The sequence below is a fragment of the Dasypus novemcinctus genome, chromosome 10 (genome assembly GCF_030445035.2).
Source record: "Dasypus novemcinctus isolate mDasNov1 chromosome 10, mDasNov1.1.hap2, whole genome shotgun sequence".
Lineage (NCBI taxonomy): Eukaryota > Metazoa > Chordata > Mammalia > Cingulata > Dasypodidae > Dasypus > Dasypus novemcinctus.
The window spans coordinates 73,460,757-73,480,529 of NC_080682.1; the positions used below are offsets into that span (position 1 = coordinate 73,460,757).

A 19,773-nucleotide genomic window follows, 5' to 3' on the forward strand; every position below is an offset into this window, starting at 1 on the left:
ATATTATCTCATGGGAGGGCTAAACAGGCAAAAAGTGGACTCAAAGTGAGAATTATTTACATATACCATTACCACCCACTTCACCTCTAAAACTCAGTTCCCTTGCTCATCATGGCACATTAAGAATCTATAAGGCATGCACGGAAAAGGAGTGCAAAGGGGCAGAGAGCAAAGTTGGTGCTGATTACTTAGTTACACAGCATAAAATCTCAATTAGGGAAGGGGAAATACGATTGGCTATTACCTTTGCTGCTGGACATTCTGGTAAACCATCAAATGGGTATATGGGCACTAGCCACAAGCTTAAATGCCATCATGCAAAACCCTGAGGTATAACACCGCCATACTACTTAAGGTGTGGTCTGCAGAGCAGCAGCACTGGCAGGATTTGGGAGTGTAACAGAAATACAGCATCTCAGGCCTTACTCCAGAACTCCTGAATCAAAATCTACATTTTAACAAGATCCCCAGATGATTTGTACATATCTTAAGCTTTAAGAAGCAGTATACCAGTAGAATGCTAATTTATCCATAGGTGAAAACCATCCCAATGTACCTGGTCTCCTAATTAAATACTGTATCACAATTGCATTTTGATCTTTTAAAAAGAAAAATTTCAACTCTATTTTCCCCCAAACCTAAAAAATGTTAATTCCTCCACATTAAAAATCTAGCCTTGGAAATATAAAATGGAGAAATCTATTTGGAAACAAGAAAATTCAAAGGAAGACAATATCAAAAAGCAAACACTCAGAACATTTACCATTAGTAAAAAATTATGAAGAAGTATATGAGAAAAGCTTTATTCACAATGGATAAAAATGCTACATATCTTTAATACTGCTAAAATTAAATATTCACATTGTGCTTTCTAATATGTTTTACCATATTCTATTTTTGTCATTAAAAGTATGATTTTTGGCATCTAAACAATTTTCTATAATATTGATAAATTACTTCATTCTTTGCAGATCTTCCCGTGCTCTAGCTAATGAAGCTTCAGCAGACAATGCCCTGGCTTCCATGTGTTTCATTTTTTCAACAACAGATGTATTTTCATTGAGTCCATTAGGGTATGAAAATGGGACTGACACTGGTTCATAAAGATCTTCTACATCTAAAGAAATAAATGGACATTATTATCAGATTACAATGAAACAAGTATAAATGTGTTAGAAATAGGTATATACTAAGTGTCTACTATATGTCCAACTAAAAAAAATTAAAACACTTTTAATTAAATAAATATTTAATATTCAAATTGTTTTCTACTGGAATTCAAAGAGCCTGCTATTAGTGTAAGTTTTTCACTAGTGAGCTAAAATGATCACACATATATGTATTAATTATACCGAACCACAAACCCAGTAAGAAAAGGTTTTTTAGGGTGCAAAAAAACTAGTACTTACTGATCACTGGCTATCTTTCAAGTGCATGCATTACATCTCATTTTGTCCTCAAAACAAACCTAAGATGTAAATATATCTGTGTTTTGACATGGAAAAAATAAATTTCAGAGAAATTGAGTGACTGGCCCAAAGTCATACAGCAGTTTAAGACTCAAACCCAGGCCTAAATTCCTAGGTCATGTTCTTGCCACTACACAAGGCCACCGCTGAGCCTTCGAGCCCTTCCTTAACTGTTAAAACAGGAGGTATTACAGTTAGAAGTTCCTTATGGACAGTATCTAGACAAAGAATTCTACCTACAATCCTAACTTTTTCTTTCTGGGCAAGAAGGAATGGAATCTATAAACTTATCTCTGTTTATTCAAAATTTCTGATTTAAACTAAGTTGGTGACATATATATATCACTAACTTCTGCTGTAGAACTAATAACTGCAAACAGAAGTTAATGAGTTTTACAAAAACTATTTTCCACTCTCTCATATCAACTTAAAGCAATTAAAGCGCAGATATTACATTTTCTCCTCAGTATTACACTAGAGAAAATACAACATATTTTTTAACCTATTTAATTTTCAGCTGTGATACTTCTAAAGATTTTTCTTCAAACTTGGAACAAAATAGCTAAGCTTTACAAACACATAATGACACTATAATAGAGATTAGAGCCTAACTTGGAACCTCTTGATATAAAAAGCAGTACAGTAACGCTAAACTCTAAATTCATCTCTATTCTATCCGGATTATATAATCAAAATCATTTTAGCAGAAATCTGAGTCATTGCTTTTTAAAAATGTAGATTTAGTCATTATTTAATTCATTAAGAATTAATGAGAAAAAAAATTTCCTAACGATTTAAGGTGTAAACTGGTATATTTTCTACTTCCTACCACAAGCCCCATTTTGCACTACACTTCTGAAATTCTTCAAACTGTTTGCAAACCACTTTGCTAGTTTAAGTTCTGAATTAGAAATGAAAAGAAAATTTGTTCTATCAAGTTCTATCAATAAAAATCACTCAATAAAAACTTTTAACAACTATCACAAAATCTGCTACCAGCACCAGAAAATACATCACAACATCAGTTCTCTAAGCCTCAATACTAATATGTATGCAACAGGGCAAAATATAGGACTTAATCAAAACAGATCATAAAAAGAGAATCCCAGACAGAATGTGTTGGCAGGACACAGCTTCCATATCTATTTCTTCTGCTGGTTTTCTTTAGCTGTTAAATGGGTATAATAATACTCTTCTCAAAGAATTATTCTGAAATCCAGACATGTACATAATAACACCTGGCACTGTCTAGCAGTTACCACGTGCTCAAAAGATACTCATTCTCTCCTCCACTGAAAAAAAATAGAATCAGAGAAAATATTTCCTACAGACTATTTTGCCAGAATACTTTTATTCTACACAGAATAAAATTGGCTATGTAGAAAATGAAAGAAATATGAGAGTAACTCCTGAGGTACCCAGGAGTTGCTCTGTTTTAAAAGATAGGAAGGGAAGTGGACTTGGCCCAATGGATAGGGTATCCGCCGACCACATGGGAGGTCCGCGGTTCAAACCCTGGGCCTCCTTGACCCGGGTGGAGCCGGCCCATGCGCAGGGCTGATGAACACAAGGAGTGCCGTGCCACACAGGGATGTCCCCCGCATAGGGGAGCCCCACGTGCAAGGAGTGCACCCCATAAGGAGAGCCGCCCAGCGTGAAAGAAAAGTGCAGCCTGCCCAAGAACTGTGCTGCATACACGGAGAGCTGACACAGCAAGATGACACAACAAAAAGAAACACAGATTCCCGGTGCTGCTGATAAAGATAGAAGCGGTCACAGAAGAACACACAACGAATGGACACAGAGAGCAGACAATTGGGGGGGAGGGGGAGAGAAATGGAGAGAAATAAATAAATCTTTAAATAAATAAAAGATAGGAAATATCTTTTTATAGGCTAATGCAAAACAGCAGTGAGAGAGGTTTAGAAAGCAAGAGAGTAAGGATAACTTATAAAGTCAGGGTTCAGAAGACGCAAAATAGAGTTTCTGAAAATACAAGTATAGGGAATTACCTAAAACACAAGGAGTGAGAGTTTAAAGATTTAAAACAATTAGGTAGAACAATACATAAGATTGGAAGTAACAAAGGATTACTTCCCACAACACTTAACACCCATAAATCAATAAAAATATGTCCAACTCAAAAGAAAAATGGGCAAACAATATGAAGCATTCCACACAAGATGAAATAACAATGGCCAGCACAATTTTTTTTTAACGCTCAATCTCATTGGTACACAAGAAAAACGCAAATTAAAACAAAGGCATCAATTGACAAACTTAAGTTTGATACTACCAAATTTGGTAATGGGATGGTAAGAAGGGTACTCACACATTACAGGTGTGCATGAAAAGTAGGAGAGTTACTGTAGTGGACATACTGGCAACATCTCCTAGTTCAATCTACACATATCCCATGACTCAACAAATATATATTGAGTATGTATTTGTGTAGCTCCCACTTGCACACAAGGAGACTTATATAAGAACATACTCTACAATACAAGAATTTAAAACCATCTACAATGATATGAGAAATGGATAACTACAACATATTCACACTATCGCATTTGACAAAGATGAGGACTAGCTATATTTACTAACACGAAAGTAACTGAAAGACAAGTCATTGCATAGGAAAATAAGGCTGGAAAATGGTCTAGACAATATAACATTTATGTAAAAAATTAAAGACAATATTAATAGTGCTACAGCTTTTTGTAAATATATGTAAAAGCACAGAAAAATTCATGAAAAATTGACAAAAATGATTACCACTGGAGAAAGGACTGGCATTAACGGTAGTAGGTTAAAAGGGTTATATATATCTTTAATGTTTGTTTTCTACAAGTAATATATATGTTTGTAATTAAAATTTGAGGTTTTTTTGTTAGTCCATTTTTCACAGCTAGCAAATTCAAAGCCACAAAAAGACCTTGCAGGGAAGCAGACTTGGCCCAGTGGATAGGGCGTCCGGGTCTGCGGTTCAAACCCTGGGCCTCCTTGACCCGTGTGGAGCTGGCCCACACGCAGTGCTGATGCACGCAAGGAGTGTCTTGCCATGCAGGGGTGCCCCCCGCATAGGGGACCCCCACGTGCAGGGAGTGCACCCCGTAAGGAGAGCCGCCCAGCACAAAAGAAAGTGCAGCCTGCCCAGGAATGGCTCAGCACACACAGAGAGCTGACACAACAAGATGATGCAACAAAAAGAAACACAGATTCCCGTGCTGCTGACAACAACAGAAGTGGACAAAAAGAAGAACACGCAGCAAATGGACACAGAGAACAAACAACTGGGGCAGGAAGGGGGGAAGGGGAGAGAAATAAATAAAATAAATCTTTAAAAAAAAAAAAAGACCTTGTAATTGTCTTTTCTGAAATTGTTGTTTAAAAATGTTAAATGGCAATATGGGGGGGAAGTTATGAGAGGGAAGTTAAGAAGCTAAAAGAGTTCCTACCTAATAGTCTCTATTTTCTCTGGTGTATTCTCAGAGATTATACTGTTCTCAAACAGCTGAATGTAAAAATAAAAACAAAATGAAACACAGGAGAGAGCCCCCTTCCCAAAAGAAAAGAGACTGATTTTGGAGGGCAGCCAACATTTGGGGGAAGGAAATAGCATTTCTCATTTTTTTTTTTGCATTTCTCATTTTCACATCTTCTAGCCTACGGGCAGGCTGCAGGTTGCAAGTTGCAGGCAACGCTTAGTAGAGATGTTAAAACTGTGTCAGAAAACCTATAGTATTTCTATCCTGAGGAACCAGTGGACAGTGTTTGATGCCACTCAAATATGAGGACAATCCCAAAAGTAAAGGGCCAGAGATGGGGAGCCCAATTCTGTATTTAAATTCAGATCAAATCCTTGGTTGATATGCATGCACAAGGTAAACTCTAGATAGTTTAGCTAAAGCCAAAAGAACTAAACTGAGTTTAAGCTACCACCAAGAGACAGAGCACAAAGTTTAAGTTCAACCAATTTGCTGAAACAGAAAGAAAGCAAAGAAAGCCACCTCTCTGGAGGAATATAATAGAATTCTGTCTCCACAAAGTAAATTCAAACATTTGTAATGTCTAGGATACAATTCAAAATCACATGACATACAAAGAAACTGAAAAAATATAACCTATCCTCATAAAAGAAGAAAAGACAACAGAGACCATTCAACAGAGACCAGATACTAGAATTAGCAAAGATATTAAAGATGATGTGGTGGTTTGAAGTTGTCATATTCCACAAAAACCTAATTTATTCCTGTGGATGTGAACCCATTGTAAGTAGGACCTTTTATTGAGGTTACTTCAGTTAAGGTGTGGCACACCTTAACAGGATGGGTTCTAATCCTATTACTGGAGTCCTATATAAGCTGAATGAATTTCAGAGAGAAAGAGAGAAAACCATAGAAGTAGGCAGAAGCTGAACATCAATAGAACCCAAAAGAGGAAAGAGAAACCAGAAGATGCCACCATGTGCCTTGATAAGTGATAAACTAAAGACCAAAGATCACCAGCAGCCAGGCCCAGAACACCATAGCTTATGGGGACAAAGCATCGACTTGATGTCTTGATTTTTATTTTCTTTTAACTTCAAAATTGTGTGCAATTAGATTCCCATTGTTGCATCTGAAAAAAAACAAAACAAAACAGAGTATCTACAATTACAAGGAAGATAGTTCCATCCACCTGCTCCATGGGATCTAAGGCCCCTCTCAACCAGAAAGAGAGTAGGCATCACCATCCCAAAATCCTCAAGATTGAGGAATGAACAATGGATTAAAGTAGACTTATTATTCTGTTATAGACTTAAAGGCAGTGGCCACCAGAGGTTCTGGGGGGAGGGAGAGGGAAGAATAGTTATAACATGGGGGCATTTTTGGGACACTGGAATTGTCCTAAATGATACTGCAATAATGGATAAAGGCCATTATGCATTTTGTCAAAACCTATAAAACTGTGGGACAAAGTGTTACCTATAATGTCCATGGTTAGTACAATGCTTCAATATGTGTTCATCAATTGTAACAAATATACCACACTAATGAAAGATGTTGCTAATGTGGGAAAGTGTGGGAAGGCGAAAGGTTGGGGTATGTAGGAATCCCCTATATTTTTGATGTAACATTTATGTAATCTAAAGCTTCTGTAAAAAATTTTTTTTAAATTTTTTAAATAAAAAAAAAAAAATCCTATAGTTTAAGCCAGCCCATTGCATGGTATTTCCTTGAGCAGCCACGGAAACTAAAAAAATAGACAGTGCAACAAACATAGACAATATGAAATAAAACCAAAAAGAAATCCCAGAACTGAAAAACAGACTATCAGAAATAGAAAAATTCACGGATAGGCACAGCTAAGTGAAACTACTGAAAACCAAAGATAAAGAGAATATCTTAAAACCAACCAGAGAAAATGGCATTTTTACCACAAAGTGAACACTGATTTGAAATATTGCTTAATTCACATCAGAAACTACATAGGCCAGAAGAAGCGGAACAACATCTTTAAAGTGCTGAAGGAAATATCAATACTCAGTGAAAATATCCAGTAGAGCTCCACTATGAGAAATGATGAAGGAGGTTCTAAAGGCTGGAAAGGGCTGATACCAGATAAAAACCTGGATGTCACTAATGGAATGAAGAGCATAGAAAATGAAAATTTCTATTTTTCTTCTCATTTAAAAAATACATATAACTGTTTAAAGCAAAAATTATAACATATGTAGAGCTTATAACATCCTAAAAACTATAACAAAAGATGAGGGAAACGTGTGTGTATAAATGAACCTATAGAGTTGTAAAGTTTCCACATTTAATATGAAGGGGTATAATGTTAAATCTAAGTAGCCTGTGAAAAGTTAAAGACATAACATAATCCTTAGAGTAACACAAAAATAAAAAGAAAATAATATAGCTTAAAAGCGGTAAGTAAACTGAAATAGGATGTTAAAATTATTTTTTTAATCCTCCCTCCACAGCCCCACCAAAGAAAAGACAGGAAAGTAGGAACAGAGAAACAAACAAGAAAAAGGAAAAATAGAAAACAACACTCTAGAACTACAGCAATAATTATATTAATTATAAATGGACTAATAAGCATGTAAATTAAAAAGCAGGAAGGGAAGCGGATATGGCTCAAGTGATAGAGCTTCTGCCTACCATATGGGAGGACGTGGGTTCAATCCCTGGGGCCTCCTGGTGAAAAAGAAGGGAAAGCATGCCCGTGTGGTGAGTCAGTGCCCCACGCAAGTGAGTCACGCAACAAGATGACGATGCAACAAAAGAGAAACAAGGGGAGAGTCAAGGTGAAGCACAGCAGAAACCAGGAACTGAGGTGGTGCAATTGACAGGGAACCTCCTTTCCCTATCAGAGATCTCCAGGACAGAATCCTGGTGAATTCTAGAGGAGAGAAAATGACAAGAGAAGACAACACAGACAGCAAAAGCAGCAGGGTGGGAGGAGTGGAAGGAGGAAAATAAATCTTTTTTTTAAAAAAAAGCAGAAAGTGTTAGAATGAATAAAAAGCAAGACATAACTATATGTCATCTACAAGAGCTGCACTTTAAATAATAGGTTAAAGGTAAGTGAATGTAAAAAAAACATACACCATGCAAACTGTAAGTAAGCACAAAACTGGAGAAGGTATACACATATCAGAAAAAGCAGATTTTAAGACAGAGCGCATAAAAAGAAACATTCCATAATGATCAAAAGTTCGGTTTATCAGTAAGACATAATTATAAATGTGTATAAGCCTAACAAAGAGCTCTGAAATATATGAAACAAAAGCTGATAGAATTAAAGGCAAAAAATGACAATCCTTCAATCACAGCCGGAGATTTAAATACATTTCAACTGATAGAAATAGATTTAAAAAGATCTGAAAAGACAAAAAAGATCTGCACAAGATTATTCAGCACCCTGACCAAATGATATTCATAGAACACTACATGCAATAACTGAAGAATACATACCTTCAAATGCACATAATTCAGTCACCAAGGAAGATTATGTTCTGGGTCATAAAACAAACCTCAGTAACTTTTCAAGAACTGCAACTGCAGGGAATATGATCTTACATCACAATGGCATAAAATTAGAAATCAATGCTAAGATGCTAAGAAAAAAACCCAAATATTTAAAAATTAAAAATCACATCCCTGTATAGCCCATGAGTCAATAGAGAAATTACAAGGGGAATTTAAAATATCTTGAAGTAATAATGAAAATACAACATCTAAGAATTCGTGGGATGCAGCTAAAGCAGTGTTAAGAAAGAAATATATAGTCTTAAATGTTCATATATGAAAGAAAGATCTAGGGAAGCAGATGTATCTCAAGTGATAAGGCTTCCACCCTACCATATGGCAGGACCCAGGTACAATCCCTGGGGCCTCCTGGTGAAAAAGAAAAGAAAGTATGCCTCCGTGGTGAGCCAAGTGTGCTCATGTGGATGCCCGCACTGCAAGCTGACTGCCCACGCGAGTGCCTGTGTGGCGAGCTGAGTGCCTGTGCAGTGAGCCAAGTGCCCACGCGGTGAGCCGAGTGCATGCACAAGCGCTGCATAGCAAACCAAGTGCTCACAAGAGTGCCCGTTTGGTGAGCTATTGCCTACACAAGTGAGTCACACAGCAAGATGATGATGCAACAAAAGAAAGACAAAGGAGAGAGTCAAAGTGAAGTGCAGCAGAGACCAGGAATTGAGGTGGGGCAATTGACAGGGAAGTTCTCTCCCCATCAGAGGTCAAATCTCAGTGAATCCTAGAGGAGAAAGGTAAGAAAAGACAACAAAAAGAAAAACAGATACAGAAGATCACACAGCAAATGGACATAGAAAGCAAAAACAGCAGGGCCGGGGGTGGGGGAAAGGGTGGAGAAAGATCTAAAACCAAATACCTGAAGTTTTACTCTAAGACACTAGAGAAGTGGACGTGGCTCAACTGATAAGAGTGTCCTCCTACCATATGGAGGGTCCAGGGGTCAATACCCAAGGCCTCCTGACCTGTGTGGTAAGCTGGCCCAAGCGCAGCACTGCCGCATGCAAGGAATGCTGTGCCACGCAGAGGCGCCCCTGCAGAGGGGTGCCCCATGCGCAAGAAGTGCGCCCTCAAGGAGAGCCGCCCTGCGTGAAAAAAGAACAGCCCGCCCAGGAGTGGCGCCGCACACAGAGAGAGCTGACGCAGCAAGATGACACAACAAAAAAGAGACACAGTTTCCCAGTACTGCCTGAAAATGCAAGCAGACACAGAGCAGACAACAGAGGGAAGGGGAGAGAAATAAATACATAAACAAATAAATAAATAAGACACTAGAAAAATAAGAAAATAAATGCAAATTAGGTAGACCAAAGAAAACAGGAAAGAGTAGAAATCAGTGATGTACAAAATAGACAAGAAAAAATAAGTTAAAAGTTATCTCACTGAAAAAGATGTTTCACTGAAAAAGGTGAATAAAACTGATACAGACTAAGAAAAATGAAGAGAGACGACTAATTACTAATACTACTAATACAACGAATGAATGCAGTGTTATAAATATATATCCTACAGATGAGAAAAAGAACATGAGAATATTATGAAAAATATTAAATAAATCCAATAACTTTGATAAAATGGACAAGTGCCATGAAAAGTACAACTTACTAAAACCAACAAAATGTGAAAAAGAAAATCTTAAAAGCACTCTCCCTTGTAAGGAAACTGAATATTTTCAAAAACTTCACACAAATTAAAGCCCAGGTTTTAATGATGAATCTTATAAACATTTAAGCAAGAAATCTTAAATTTCTGTAGGAAACAGGTAAGCGTGAACACTGGGGAACTCATTTTACAAGGCCAGCATTAATTCTAATACCCATACTTAAGAAAGACTGTAATAAAAGTGAGAATTACAGACCAGTAGTCTTCATGAATTTTTAAAAATCCTTAACAAGACGCTAACAAACTGAATCTAAAAATATACAAACATACCTCAGAGATACTGAGGGTCAGTTCTGGACCACAGCAACAAAGCAAGTATTGCAAAAAAGCAAATCACAAAAATTTTATGGTTGCCTAGTGCATATAAATGTTATGTTTACACTGTATTGTAGTCTATTCAGTGTTCAACAGAATTATGTCTAAAAAAACGCCAATGTGCATATCATAATCTAAAAATACTTTACTGCCTAGAAATGCTAACCACTATCTGAATCTTCAGTGAGTCATAATCTTTTTGCTGATTTACTGTCTTGCCGTGATGTTGATGGCTGCTGACCCATCAGGGTGGTGGTTGCTGAAGTTTGGAGTGGCTGTGGCAATTTCTTAAAATAAGACAATAAAGAAGTTTGTTCCATCAATTAACTCATTTTGTGAATGATTTCTCCATAGCATCAGACACTGCATGATAGCACTTGACCCATCACAGAAATTCTTTCAAAACTGGAGTAAACGCTCTCAAACCCTGCCTTTTCTTCATCAATTAAATTTATACACTGTTAGAAAGAAATCTTGGCAGCGGACTTGGCCCAGTGGTTAGGGCGTCTACCACATGGGAGGTCCGCAGTTCAAACCCCGGGCCTCCTTGACCCGTGTGGAACTGGTCCATGCACGGTGCTGATGCGCACAAGGAGTGCCCTGTCACGCAGGGGTGTCCCCGGGTAGGCGAGCCCCACACGCAAGGGGGGGAGGAGGGAGAGACAGGGAGAGAGGGAGAGAGGGAGAGAGGGAGAGAGGGAGAGAGGGAGAGAGGGAGAGAGGGAGACGGAGACGGAGAGGGAGAGGGAGAGGGAGAGGGAGAGGGAGAGGGAGAGGAAGAGGGAGAGGGAGAGAGAGAGACAGAGAGAGAGACAGAGAGAGATAGAGAGACAGAGAGAGAGAGACAGAGAGACAGACAGAAAGACAGACAGACAGAAAGAAATCTTCTGTAAGAAAATAAGGCTTACCCGATTGTGGAGAAGAAAAGAATTTATTCTCAATCTTGCAAGAAGGGGCACACAACCAGAAAACATGGCTGGCGCCCCGAACAAAGAAAAATGACACAATTTATACACCTAAGCCTAGCATGCAAGCCCTTCCTCTGTTTCTCCATAGATTAGATAGTTCAGAAGTTGCCTATCCGAGAAGATCTAACTTTCCCATGCAAAAGTTTGTGATTAACCATTTCCCCCATCACATTCCAACCATTTTAGTTTATACCTGCTCCCCTTTGCCAAATAAGGAATGGAATTTAGTGCTGAATTGGTATTGACTTAGCTCTTTCTTGGGCATCTTTTTTACTGCCTATAGGACTGGCTTAAGCTGGTTTCCTTGTTGCTGTTTAACCCGGGAGTGGGAGACGAGGCAGTAGGCTGCCAGGTTACAGTAATCAATATTTCCTTCATTTATGTGAAAACTAAACTAATCTTTGTTTCTTACATACACTATTCTAAATCTTTTATTATTTCAGCAATTTTCACAGCATCTTCACCAGAAGTAGGTAACATCTCAAGAAACCACTTTCTTTACTCATCAATAAGAAGCAACTCCTCATCCATGATGGTTTTATTGTGAGATTGTAACAATTCAGTCACATCTTCAGGCCCCATTTCCAATTCCAGTTCCAATGCTATTTTCACCACATTTACTTTCTCCATGGAAGTCTTGAACTTCCAAAGTCTTCCATCAACTTCTTCCAAATTTCTGTTAATGTTGCTATTTTAACCTCCTCCCATGAATCATAAGTGTTCTTAATGGCATCTAGAATGGTGAATCCTTTCCAGAAGGTTTCAACTTACTTTGCCCAGAGCATCAGAGGAATCAGTATTTTTTTTTTTTAAGATTTATTTATTTATTTATTTATTTTTCTCCCCTTGCCCCCCCCACCCGTGTTGTCTGTTCTCTGTGTCTATTTGCTGCATCTTCTTCTTTGCCCGCTTCTGTTGTTGTCAGCGGCAAGAATCTATTTATTTTTGTTGCATCATCTTGTGTCAGCTCTTTGTGTGTGTGGCACCATTCCTGGGCAGGTTGCACTTTCTTTCACACTGGGCGGCTCTCCTTACGGGGCGCGCTTCTTGCACGTGGGGCTCCCCTACACGGGGGACACCCCTGCGTGGCACGGCACTCCTTGCGCACATCAGCGCTGTGCATGGGCCAGCTCCACACGGGTCAAGGAGGCCCGGGGTTTGAACCTTGGACCTCCCATGTGGTAGACAGATGCCCTAACCACTGGGCCAAGTCTGCTTCCCAGGAATCAGTATTTACGGCAGCTATAGCCTTACAAAAGGTTCTTAAATAATAAGACTTCAAAATTGAAATTACCCCTTGATCAATGGGCATCAAAATGAATATTGTGTTAGCAGGCATGAAAACACCATTAATCTCACTGTACATTTTCATCAGAGTTTTTGGGTGAACAGGTACATTGCCAATAATCAGTAATATTTTGAAAGGAATTCTTTTTCTCCAAGCAGTAGATCTCAAGAGTGGACTTAAAAGAGTAAACAATGCTATAAAAAGATGTACTGTCATCCACGCTTCACTGTTCCATTAATAGAGCACCAGAGTAGATTTAGCATAATTCTTAAGGACCCTAGGATTTTCAGAATAGTAAATTAATGTTGGCTTCAACCTGAAGTCACCAGGTGTATTAGCCTCTCACAAAAGTCAACCTGTCCTTTGAAGCTTTGAGGCTGGGCACTCACTTCTCCTCTCTAATTATGAAAGTCCAAGATAATATCTTTTTCCAATATAAGGCTGCTTTGGAAACAATGAATATCTGTTTCATTGTTTTCAAATGAAAACATCAATTGTTTTCATCAGTTCATCAATTATCTTAGCTAGATCTTCTGAATAACTTGCTACAGCTTCTACATCCCACTTGCTGCTTTACCTTTCACTTTAATGTTGTAGAGATGAATTCTTTCCTTTAATTTCATGAACTAACCTCTGCTGGCTTCAAACTTTTCTTATGCAGCTTCCTCATTTCTTTTGTTCTTCACAGAATTGAAGATACTAATCAGACAAAACAGACTTTAAATGCAAAAAAATTAATAAAAGATACAGGACACCATTACATATTAATAATAGGGACAATACACCAAGAATACATAACAGTCATAAATATCTATGCACCTAACCAGAGTGCCCCAAAATACATGAGGCAAACTCTGACAAAACCGAAGGGAGAAAGAGACATCTCTACAATAATCGTTGGCGACATCCACACATCACTCACATAATTAGAACAACTAGACAGAAGATGAACAAGGGAAGAAAAATTTAAACAACATGACAAACAAGTTAGATCTAGCAGACATATACATAATGTTGCACCCAAGGAGTGGGTTATACATTCTTCCCATGGATCTTTCTCCAGGATAGACCACATTTTAGGTCACAATGCAACAAGAGATAAATATAAAAAGACTGAAATTACACAAAGAACTTTCTCAGATCATAATGGAATGAAACTGGAAATCAGTAATAGACAAGAAAGAGATAAATTCATGAACGTTTGGAGACTAAACAACACACTTCTAAATAATCAGTGGGTCAAAAAAGAAATTGTAAGTGAAATAAGTAAATATATTGAGATAGATCAAAATGAGAACACAACTTATCAAAACTCATGGCATATAGCAAAGACAGTCTTAAGAGGGAAATTTATAGCCCTAAATGTCTATATTAAAAAAAGAAGAAAGGGCTACAATCAAAGATCTAACTGAACTGAAGAAACTAGGAAAAAGAACAGCAAACCAATTCCAAAGGAAGCAGAAGGAAAGAAACAATAAAGATTAGAGCAGAAATAAATGAAATTGAGAACCAAAAAAAGAAAAAATAGAGAAAATCAACAAAACCAAAAGCTAGTTCTTTGAGATCAATAAAATTAACAAACCCTTAGCTAGACTAACAAACAAAAAAAAGGGGGAAGATGCAAATAAATACACTCAGAAATGAAAAGAGGGAAGTTACAACTGACCCCAGAGAAATTAAAAGTATCATAAGAGAATACTTTGGAAACTATATGCCAACAAACTAGACAACCTAGATGAAATGGACAAATTCCTAGAAATGCACAAGCAACCTACACTGACACTACAAGAAATACATGAACTTAAATAACATTTAAAGAGATTAAATCAGTCATTAAAATCTGCCTACAAAGAAAAGTCCAGGACTAGATGGCTTCACTGACAAATTCTACCAAGCATTTCGAGAGGAATTAACACCAATCTTGTTTAAACTCTTCCAAAAAATTGAAGAGGAGGGAAAATTACTCAACACATTTTATAAAGCCAACATCACCCTAATACCAAAGCCAGATAAAGACACAAGAAAATTACAGACCAATCTCTCTAATGAACATAGATGCAAAAATGCTCAATGACATACTTGCAAATTGAATCCAACATCACATCAAAAGATATATATCATGACAAAGTAGGGTTTATTCCTGGTATGAAAGGCTGGTTCAACATAAGAAAATTAATCAATGTAATACACACACTAACAAACTGAAGGAAAAAAAAAATATGATCATCTCAAATGATGGAGAAAATGCATTTGACAAAATCCAGCATCCTTCCTTAGATAGGAATAGAAGGAAAATTCCTCAATATGATACTCAATGGGGAAAGGTTGAAAGCTTTCCCTCTAAGATCAGGAACAAGACAAGGATGTCCACTGCCACCATTGTTATTCAACATTGTACAATAAGTTCTAGCTACAGCAATTGTCAAGAAAAAAAAAAAATTAAAGGCATCCAAATAAGAAGAGGAAGTATAACTCTCACTATTCGTGTATGACAAGATCCTGTATTTAGAAAAGTTTGAAATGTCTATCACAAAGCTACTTGTGCTAATAAATGAGTTCAGCAATGTGGTAAGATACAAGATCAACCGACACACAAAAATCAGTAATTTTTATTTACTGGTATTGAACAATCTAAGGAGTAAATCAGGGGAAAAAATTCTACTTACAATAGCAACAAAAAGACTCATATACCAAGGAAGCAATTCAACCAAAGAAATACAGGACCTATATATACAGAAAACTACAAAACAATGATTAAAAAAAAAAACAAAACTATCAATGAAGACCTAAACAAATGGGAAGACATTCTGTGTTCATGAATTGAGGATGAAATATCATGAGAATGTCAATCCTACCCAAACTAATTTACAGATGCAATGCAGTATCAATCAAGATTTCAACAGCCTACTTTACAGAAATAGAAAAGGCAATTAATAAATTCATTTGGAAGGGAAAATGCACTTGAATAGCCAAAAGCATTCTAAAAAGAAGACAACATGGGAGGAACTTCACTTCCTGACCTTGAAACATACTATAACGATACTGCGGTCAAAAGAGCATGGTGGGAAGCAGTTACAGCTCAAGTCACTGAGTGCCTGCTTCCCACATGGGATGCCCAGGTTTGGTTCCTGGTGCCTCCTAAAAACATAAAAGCAAACAAGCGAACAAATGAAAAAACCAACTCAGGGGAGCTGATGTGGTTTAGTGGTTGAATGCTGGCTTCCCAAATATGAGGTCCCAGGGTCAATCCCTGGCCCCGGTACCTCAAAACAAAACAAAAAACAACAGCACGGTACTGGCATAAAGATAGACAGACACATCAATCAGTGGAACAGAATTGAAAGTCCAGAAATAAACCCTCATTCACCTCTACAGCCAACTGGTTTTTGACAAACCTACCAAGTCCACATTAATGGGACAAAATAGTATCTTCAAAAAATGGTGCAGGGACAACTGGATATCTATAACCAAAAGAATTCAAGAAGACCCCTATATAAGAAATCAACTCAAAATGGATCAAAGACCTAAATATAAAAGCCAGGACCATAAAACTACTAGAAGAAAATGTAGGAAAATATCTTAAAAACCTTGTGGTAGGTGGTGGTTTTTTGGGCCTTACACCCAAAGCACACGCAACAAAAGAAAAAATAGATAAATGGGACATACTCAAAATTAAACACTTCTGCACTTCACAGGACTTTGTCAAAAGGGTGAAAAGGCAGCCAACTCAATGGGAGAAAATATTGGAAATATTATAAAGGTTTAATATCATGATATATTAAGAGATAGTATAATTCAACAATAAAAAAACGATCTGATTATAAAATAGGCAAAAGACTTGAATAGACATTTGTCCAAAGAAGAAATATATATGGCAAAAAAAAAACACATGAAATAATGTTTGGCATCACTAATAATTAGGGAAATGCAAATCAAAACTACAATGAGATATCATTTCACACCTATCAGAATGGCCACTATTAAAAAGACAGAGAACTGTAAGTGTTGGAGAGGATGTAGAGAGATGGGAACACTTATTCACTGTTGGTTGGAAGACAGAATGGTACAGGCACTGTGGAGAACTGTTTGACAGTTACTAAAGAAGTTGAATATAGATTTGCCATGTGACCCAGCAGTACCACTACTGGGTATATACCACAAACAGACATCTGCACACCAATATTCATAATAGCATTATTCACAATTACCAAAAGCTGGCAACAACCCAGGTGTCCATCAGCCAATGAACAGATAAGCAAACTGGTGTATCACACAATGGACTATTACGCAGTTTTTGGTTTTTTTTTGAACTTTTATAAGATTTTATTTAATATAATTTTCAAATGTACAAAAATATTACAAACCATTCCCGTATACTCTTTAACTAGATCAACTATTATTAACAAGTTCCCCCATTTGTTTTGTCATTTGTTTTGTAATCTTACTGTCTCTACCATTCTCTTGTTTGCTCCATTTTCTTTCTGAACCATTTGGGAGTAATTGTAGACATTGTGTTCTTTTGTTCCAAGTATGTCAGTATGTACTTTTTAAGAACAAAGAGATTCTTCTATACAATTGCAGTACAATGATCAATATTGGGAGATTTACAATTGATTCAGTACTCTTACCCAATCCACTAAAGGTATTCATTTTCCCCCCACTTTTCCCCAATCCACGAAGCAATCTATGATCACATGTCACATTTAGATGTCATGTCTTCTTAGTGTCCTTCACTGTGGCACATGTGATTTTCTTTGCCTTCTATCACTTTTATGTTTTGAAAGGCATAAGATAGTTATTTTGTCAAATGTCTTCTGAATTGGACGGGTCTCTTGATTTCTCATTAGATTGCCTAACTTTGGCAGGAATATGACACATTTATCCAGTGTAACTGCTGTGGTCTGCAGTGCTTTCTCTAAAATTCTGATTCTCTTTTATTTATTATGCAGTTTTAAGAAGAAATGAAGTTGTCAATCATATGACAACATGGATGAAACTAGAGGACATTATATTGAGTAAGCAAGCCAGACATAAAGGAACAAATACTGTATGATTGTGCTATGAACTAAATATGTTGTGCAACATATGGTATGATCCCATTTATATAAAATGTAAATAAAAATTAATTTATAAAGATAAAATTAGATTAGGGAAGCGGATTTGGCTCAACTGATAAGAGTGTCCACCTACCATATGGGAGTCCAGGGTTCAAACCCAGAGACTCCTGACCCATGTGGTGAGCTGGCCCACACGCAGTGCTGATGCACACAAGGAGTGCCGTGCCACGCAGGGGTGTCCCCCATGTAGGGGAGCCCTACATGCAAGGAGTGCGCCCTGTAAGGTGAGTTGGCCTGCGGGGGAAAAGCGCAGCCTGCCCAGGAGTGGCACTGCACATAAGGAAAGCTGACGCAGTAAGATGACACAACAAAGAGACACACATTCCTGTGCCACTGACAAGAATGCAAGCGGACAAGAAAAACACATAGCGAATGGACAGAGAGCAGATAATGGGGGCAGGGAGCAAAGAGGAGAGAAATAAATAAATAATCTTTTTTAAAAATTAGATTAGTGGTTATATAGGGCTGGGGAAGGCATGCTAAGGGGTGTGGAGTTTTTCTTTTTGGAATAATGAAATGGTTCTAAAATTTTTTGTGATGACAGAATGCACACCATTGTACTGAAAGCCATTGATTTATACACTTTGGATAGATTGCATGATATGTGAATAAATCTCAATAATAACTGCTTAATAAATAAATAATTGTGCAAGAATAGCCAGAAATAGCAGCTATGTATAGAGGGGAAACACAGAGAGATTGAGATGTGAAGAATTTTCTTGTCTGTTTTTTTTGTTATTATTATTAAGATAATGAAAATGCTCTAATAATGAAGTGATGAGTGCACAACTATGTCATTATATCAAATACCAGTGATTTCTTTAAAGAAAAAAAAAAGAACTTTTCCTTTGCATTCATAACTTGGCTAACTGGCATAAGAGGCCTACCTTTCAGTCTATCTTGGCTTTTGACACGCCTTCCTCACTAGGCTTAATCATTTCTAGCTTTTGATTTAAGGTGACAGATATGCAACTCTTCCTTTCACTTAAACTCTTAGAGGCCACTGTAAGGTTATTAAATGGCCTAATTTCAATATTGTTGTGTCTTAGGGAACAGGGAGATCAGAGGAAAGGGAGAGATGGAGGAATGGTCTGGTGGTGGAGCAGTCAAAACACATTTATCGATTAAGTTTGCCGTTTTAGATGGGTACAGTTTGTGCTCCCCAGAATTATAATAGTAATATGAACAATCGCTGATCACTAAAATAGATAAAAAACTGAAAAAGTTTGAAATATACCAAGAATTACTAAAATGTGACACAGACACAAGAAGTGAGCACAAGCAGTTGGAAAATGGTGCCAATAAACTCACTCAATGCAGGACTGTCATAAATCTCCAATTTATAAAAAATGTAATTATCTGCAAAGTGCAAAAAAGTACAATAAAGGTATACCTGTGTAAAAAAAAGGATAATGCATTAGAACCAAGTTTGCAGGATTGCAAGGTTGCTTTAAGAGTCAAGAGTCAATGAATTTATTGTCCCAGACAAAAGGCATTGCAGAAAGGATCAGGGAGGCCTTTATGGTTTGGCCTGGAACTATTCTCCAGACTCATTGTTTGGATAAGCCCTGAAGTAGAGCACTCACACAGGTCAATCTGCATGGACTGGAAAGGTCCCCCATTTCTTTTTTTTTTTTCTGGTTAGCTCCTAGAATTCAAGGAAATCTCTGCCATAACATCAGCTGGGTATAAGCTTAAGAAACAGACACCTCAGTGTCTATATAAATTCCATAAAATATAAAACCATCCGAATTTCAACAAAAGATTATAAAACATACAAAGAAACAGGAAGTGATGGCCCAGGCAAAGAAGATCAGAGCATTAGAAATCACCAATAAGGAGGATTAGACTGTGACATGTCAGAAAAAGAATTTTTAAAATGGTCCTAAATATGCTCAAAGAACTAAAGGAAAATGGACAAAG

The 19,773-nt window shown here is 37.3% G+C and overlaps 1 protein-coding gene across 2 annotated transcripts in view; it reads right to left on the reverse strand.

Annotated features, from left to right (window-relative positions):
- The window catches only part of PRMT3 (protein arginine methyltransferase 3), a 155,330-nt gene that overhangs the window by 120,922 nt on the left and 14,635 nt on the right, over positions 1–19,773 (reverse strand). For both annotated transcript variants that reach the window (XM_012525660.4, XM_004459811.5), the window contains exon 6: positions 958–1,117. In XM_012525660.4, the coding sequence (XP_012381114.1) occupies positions 958–1,117 (160 nt within the window). The remainder of the gene's footprint in view (positions 1–957; positions 1,118–19,773) is intronic.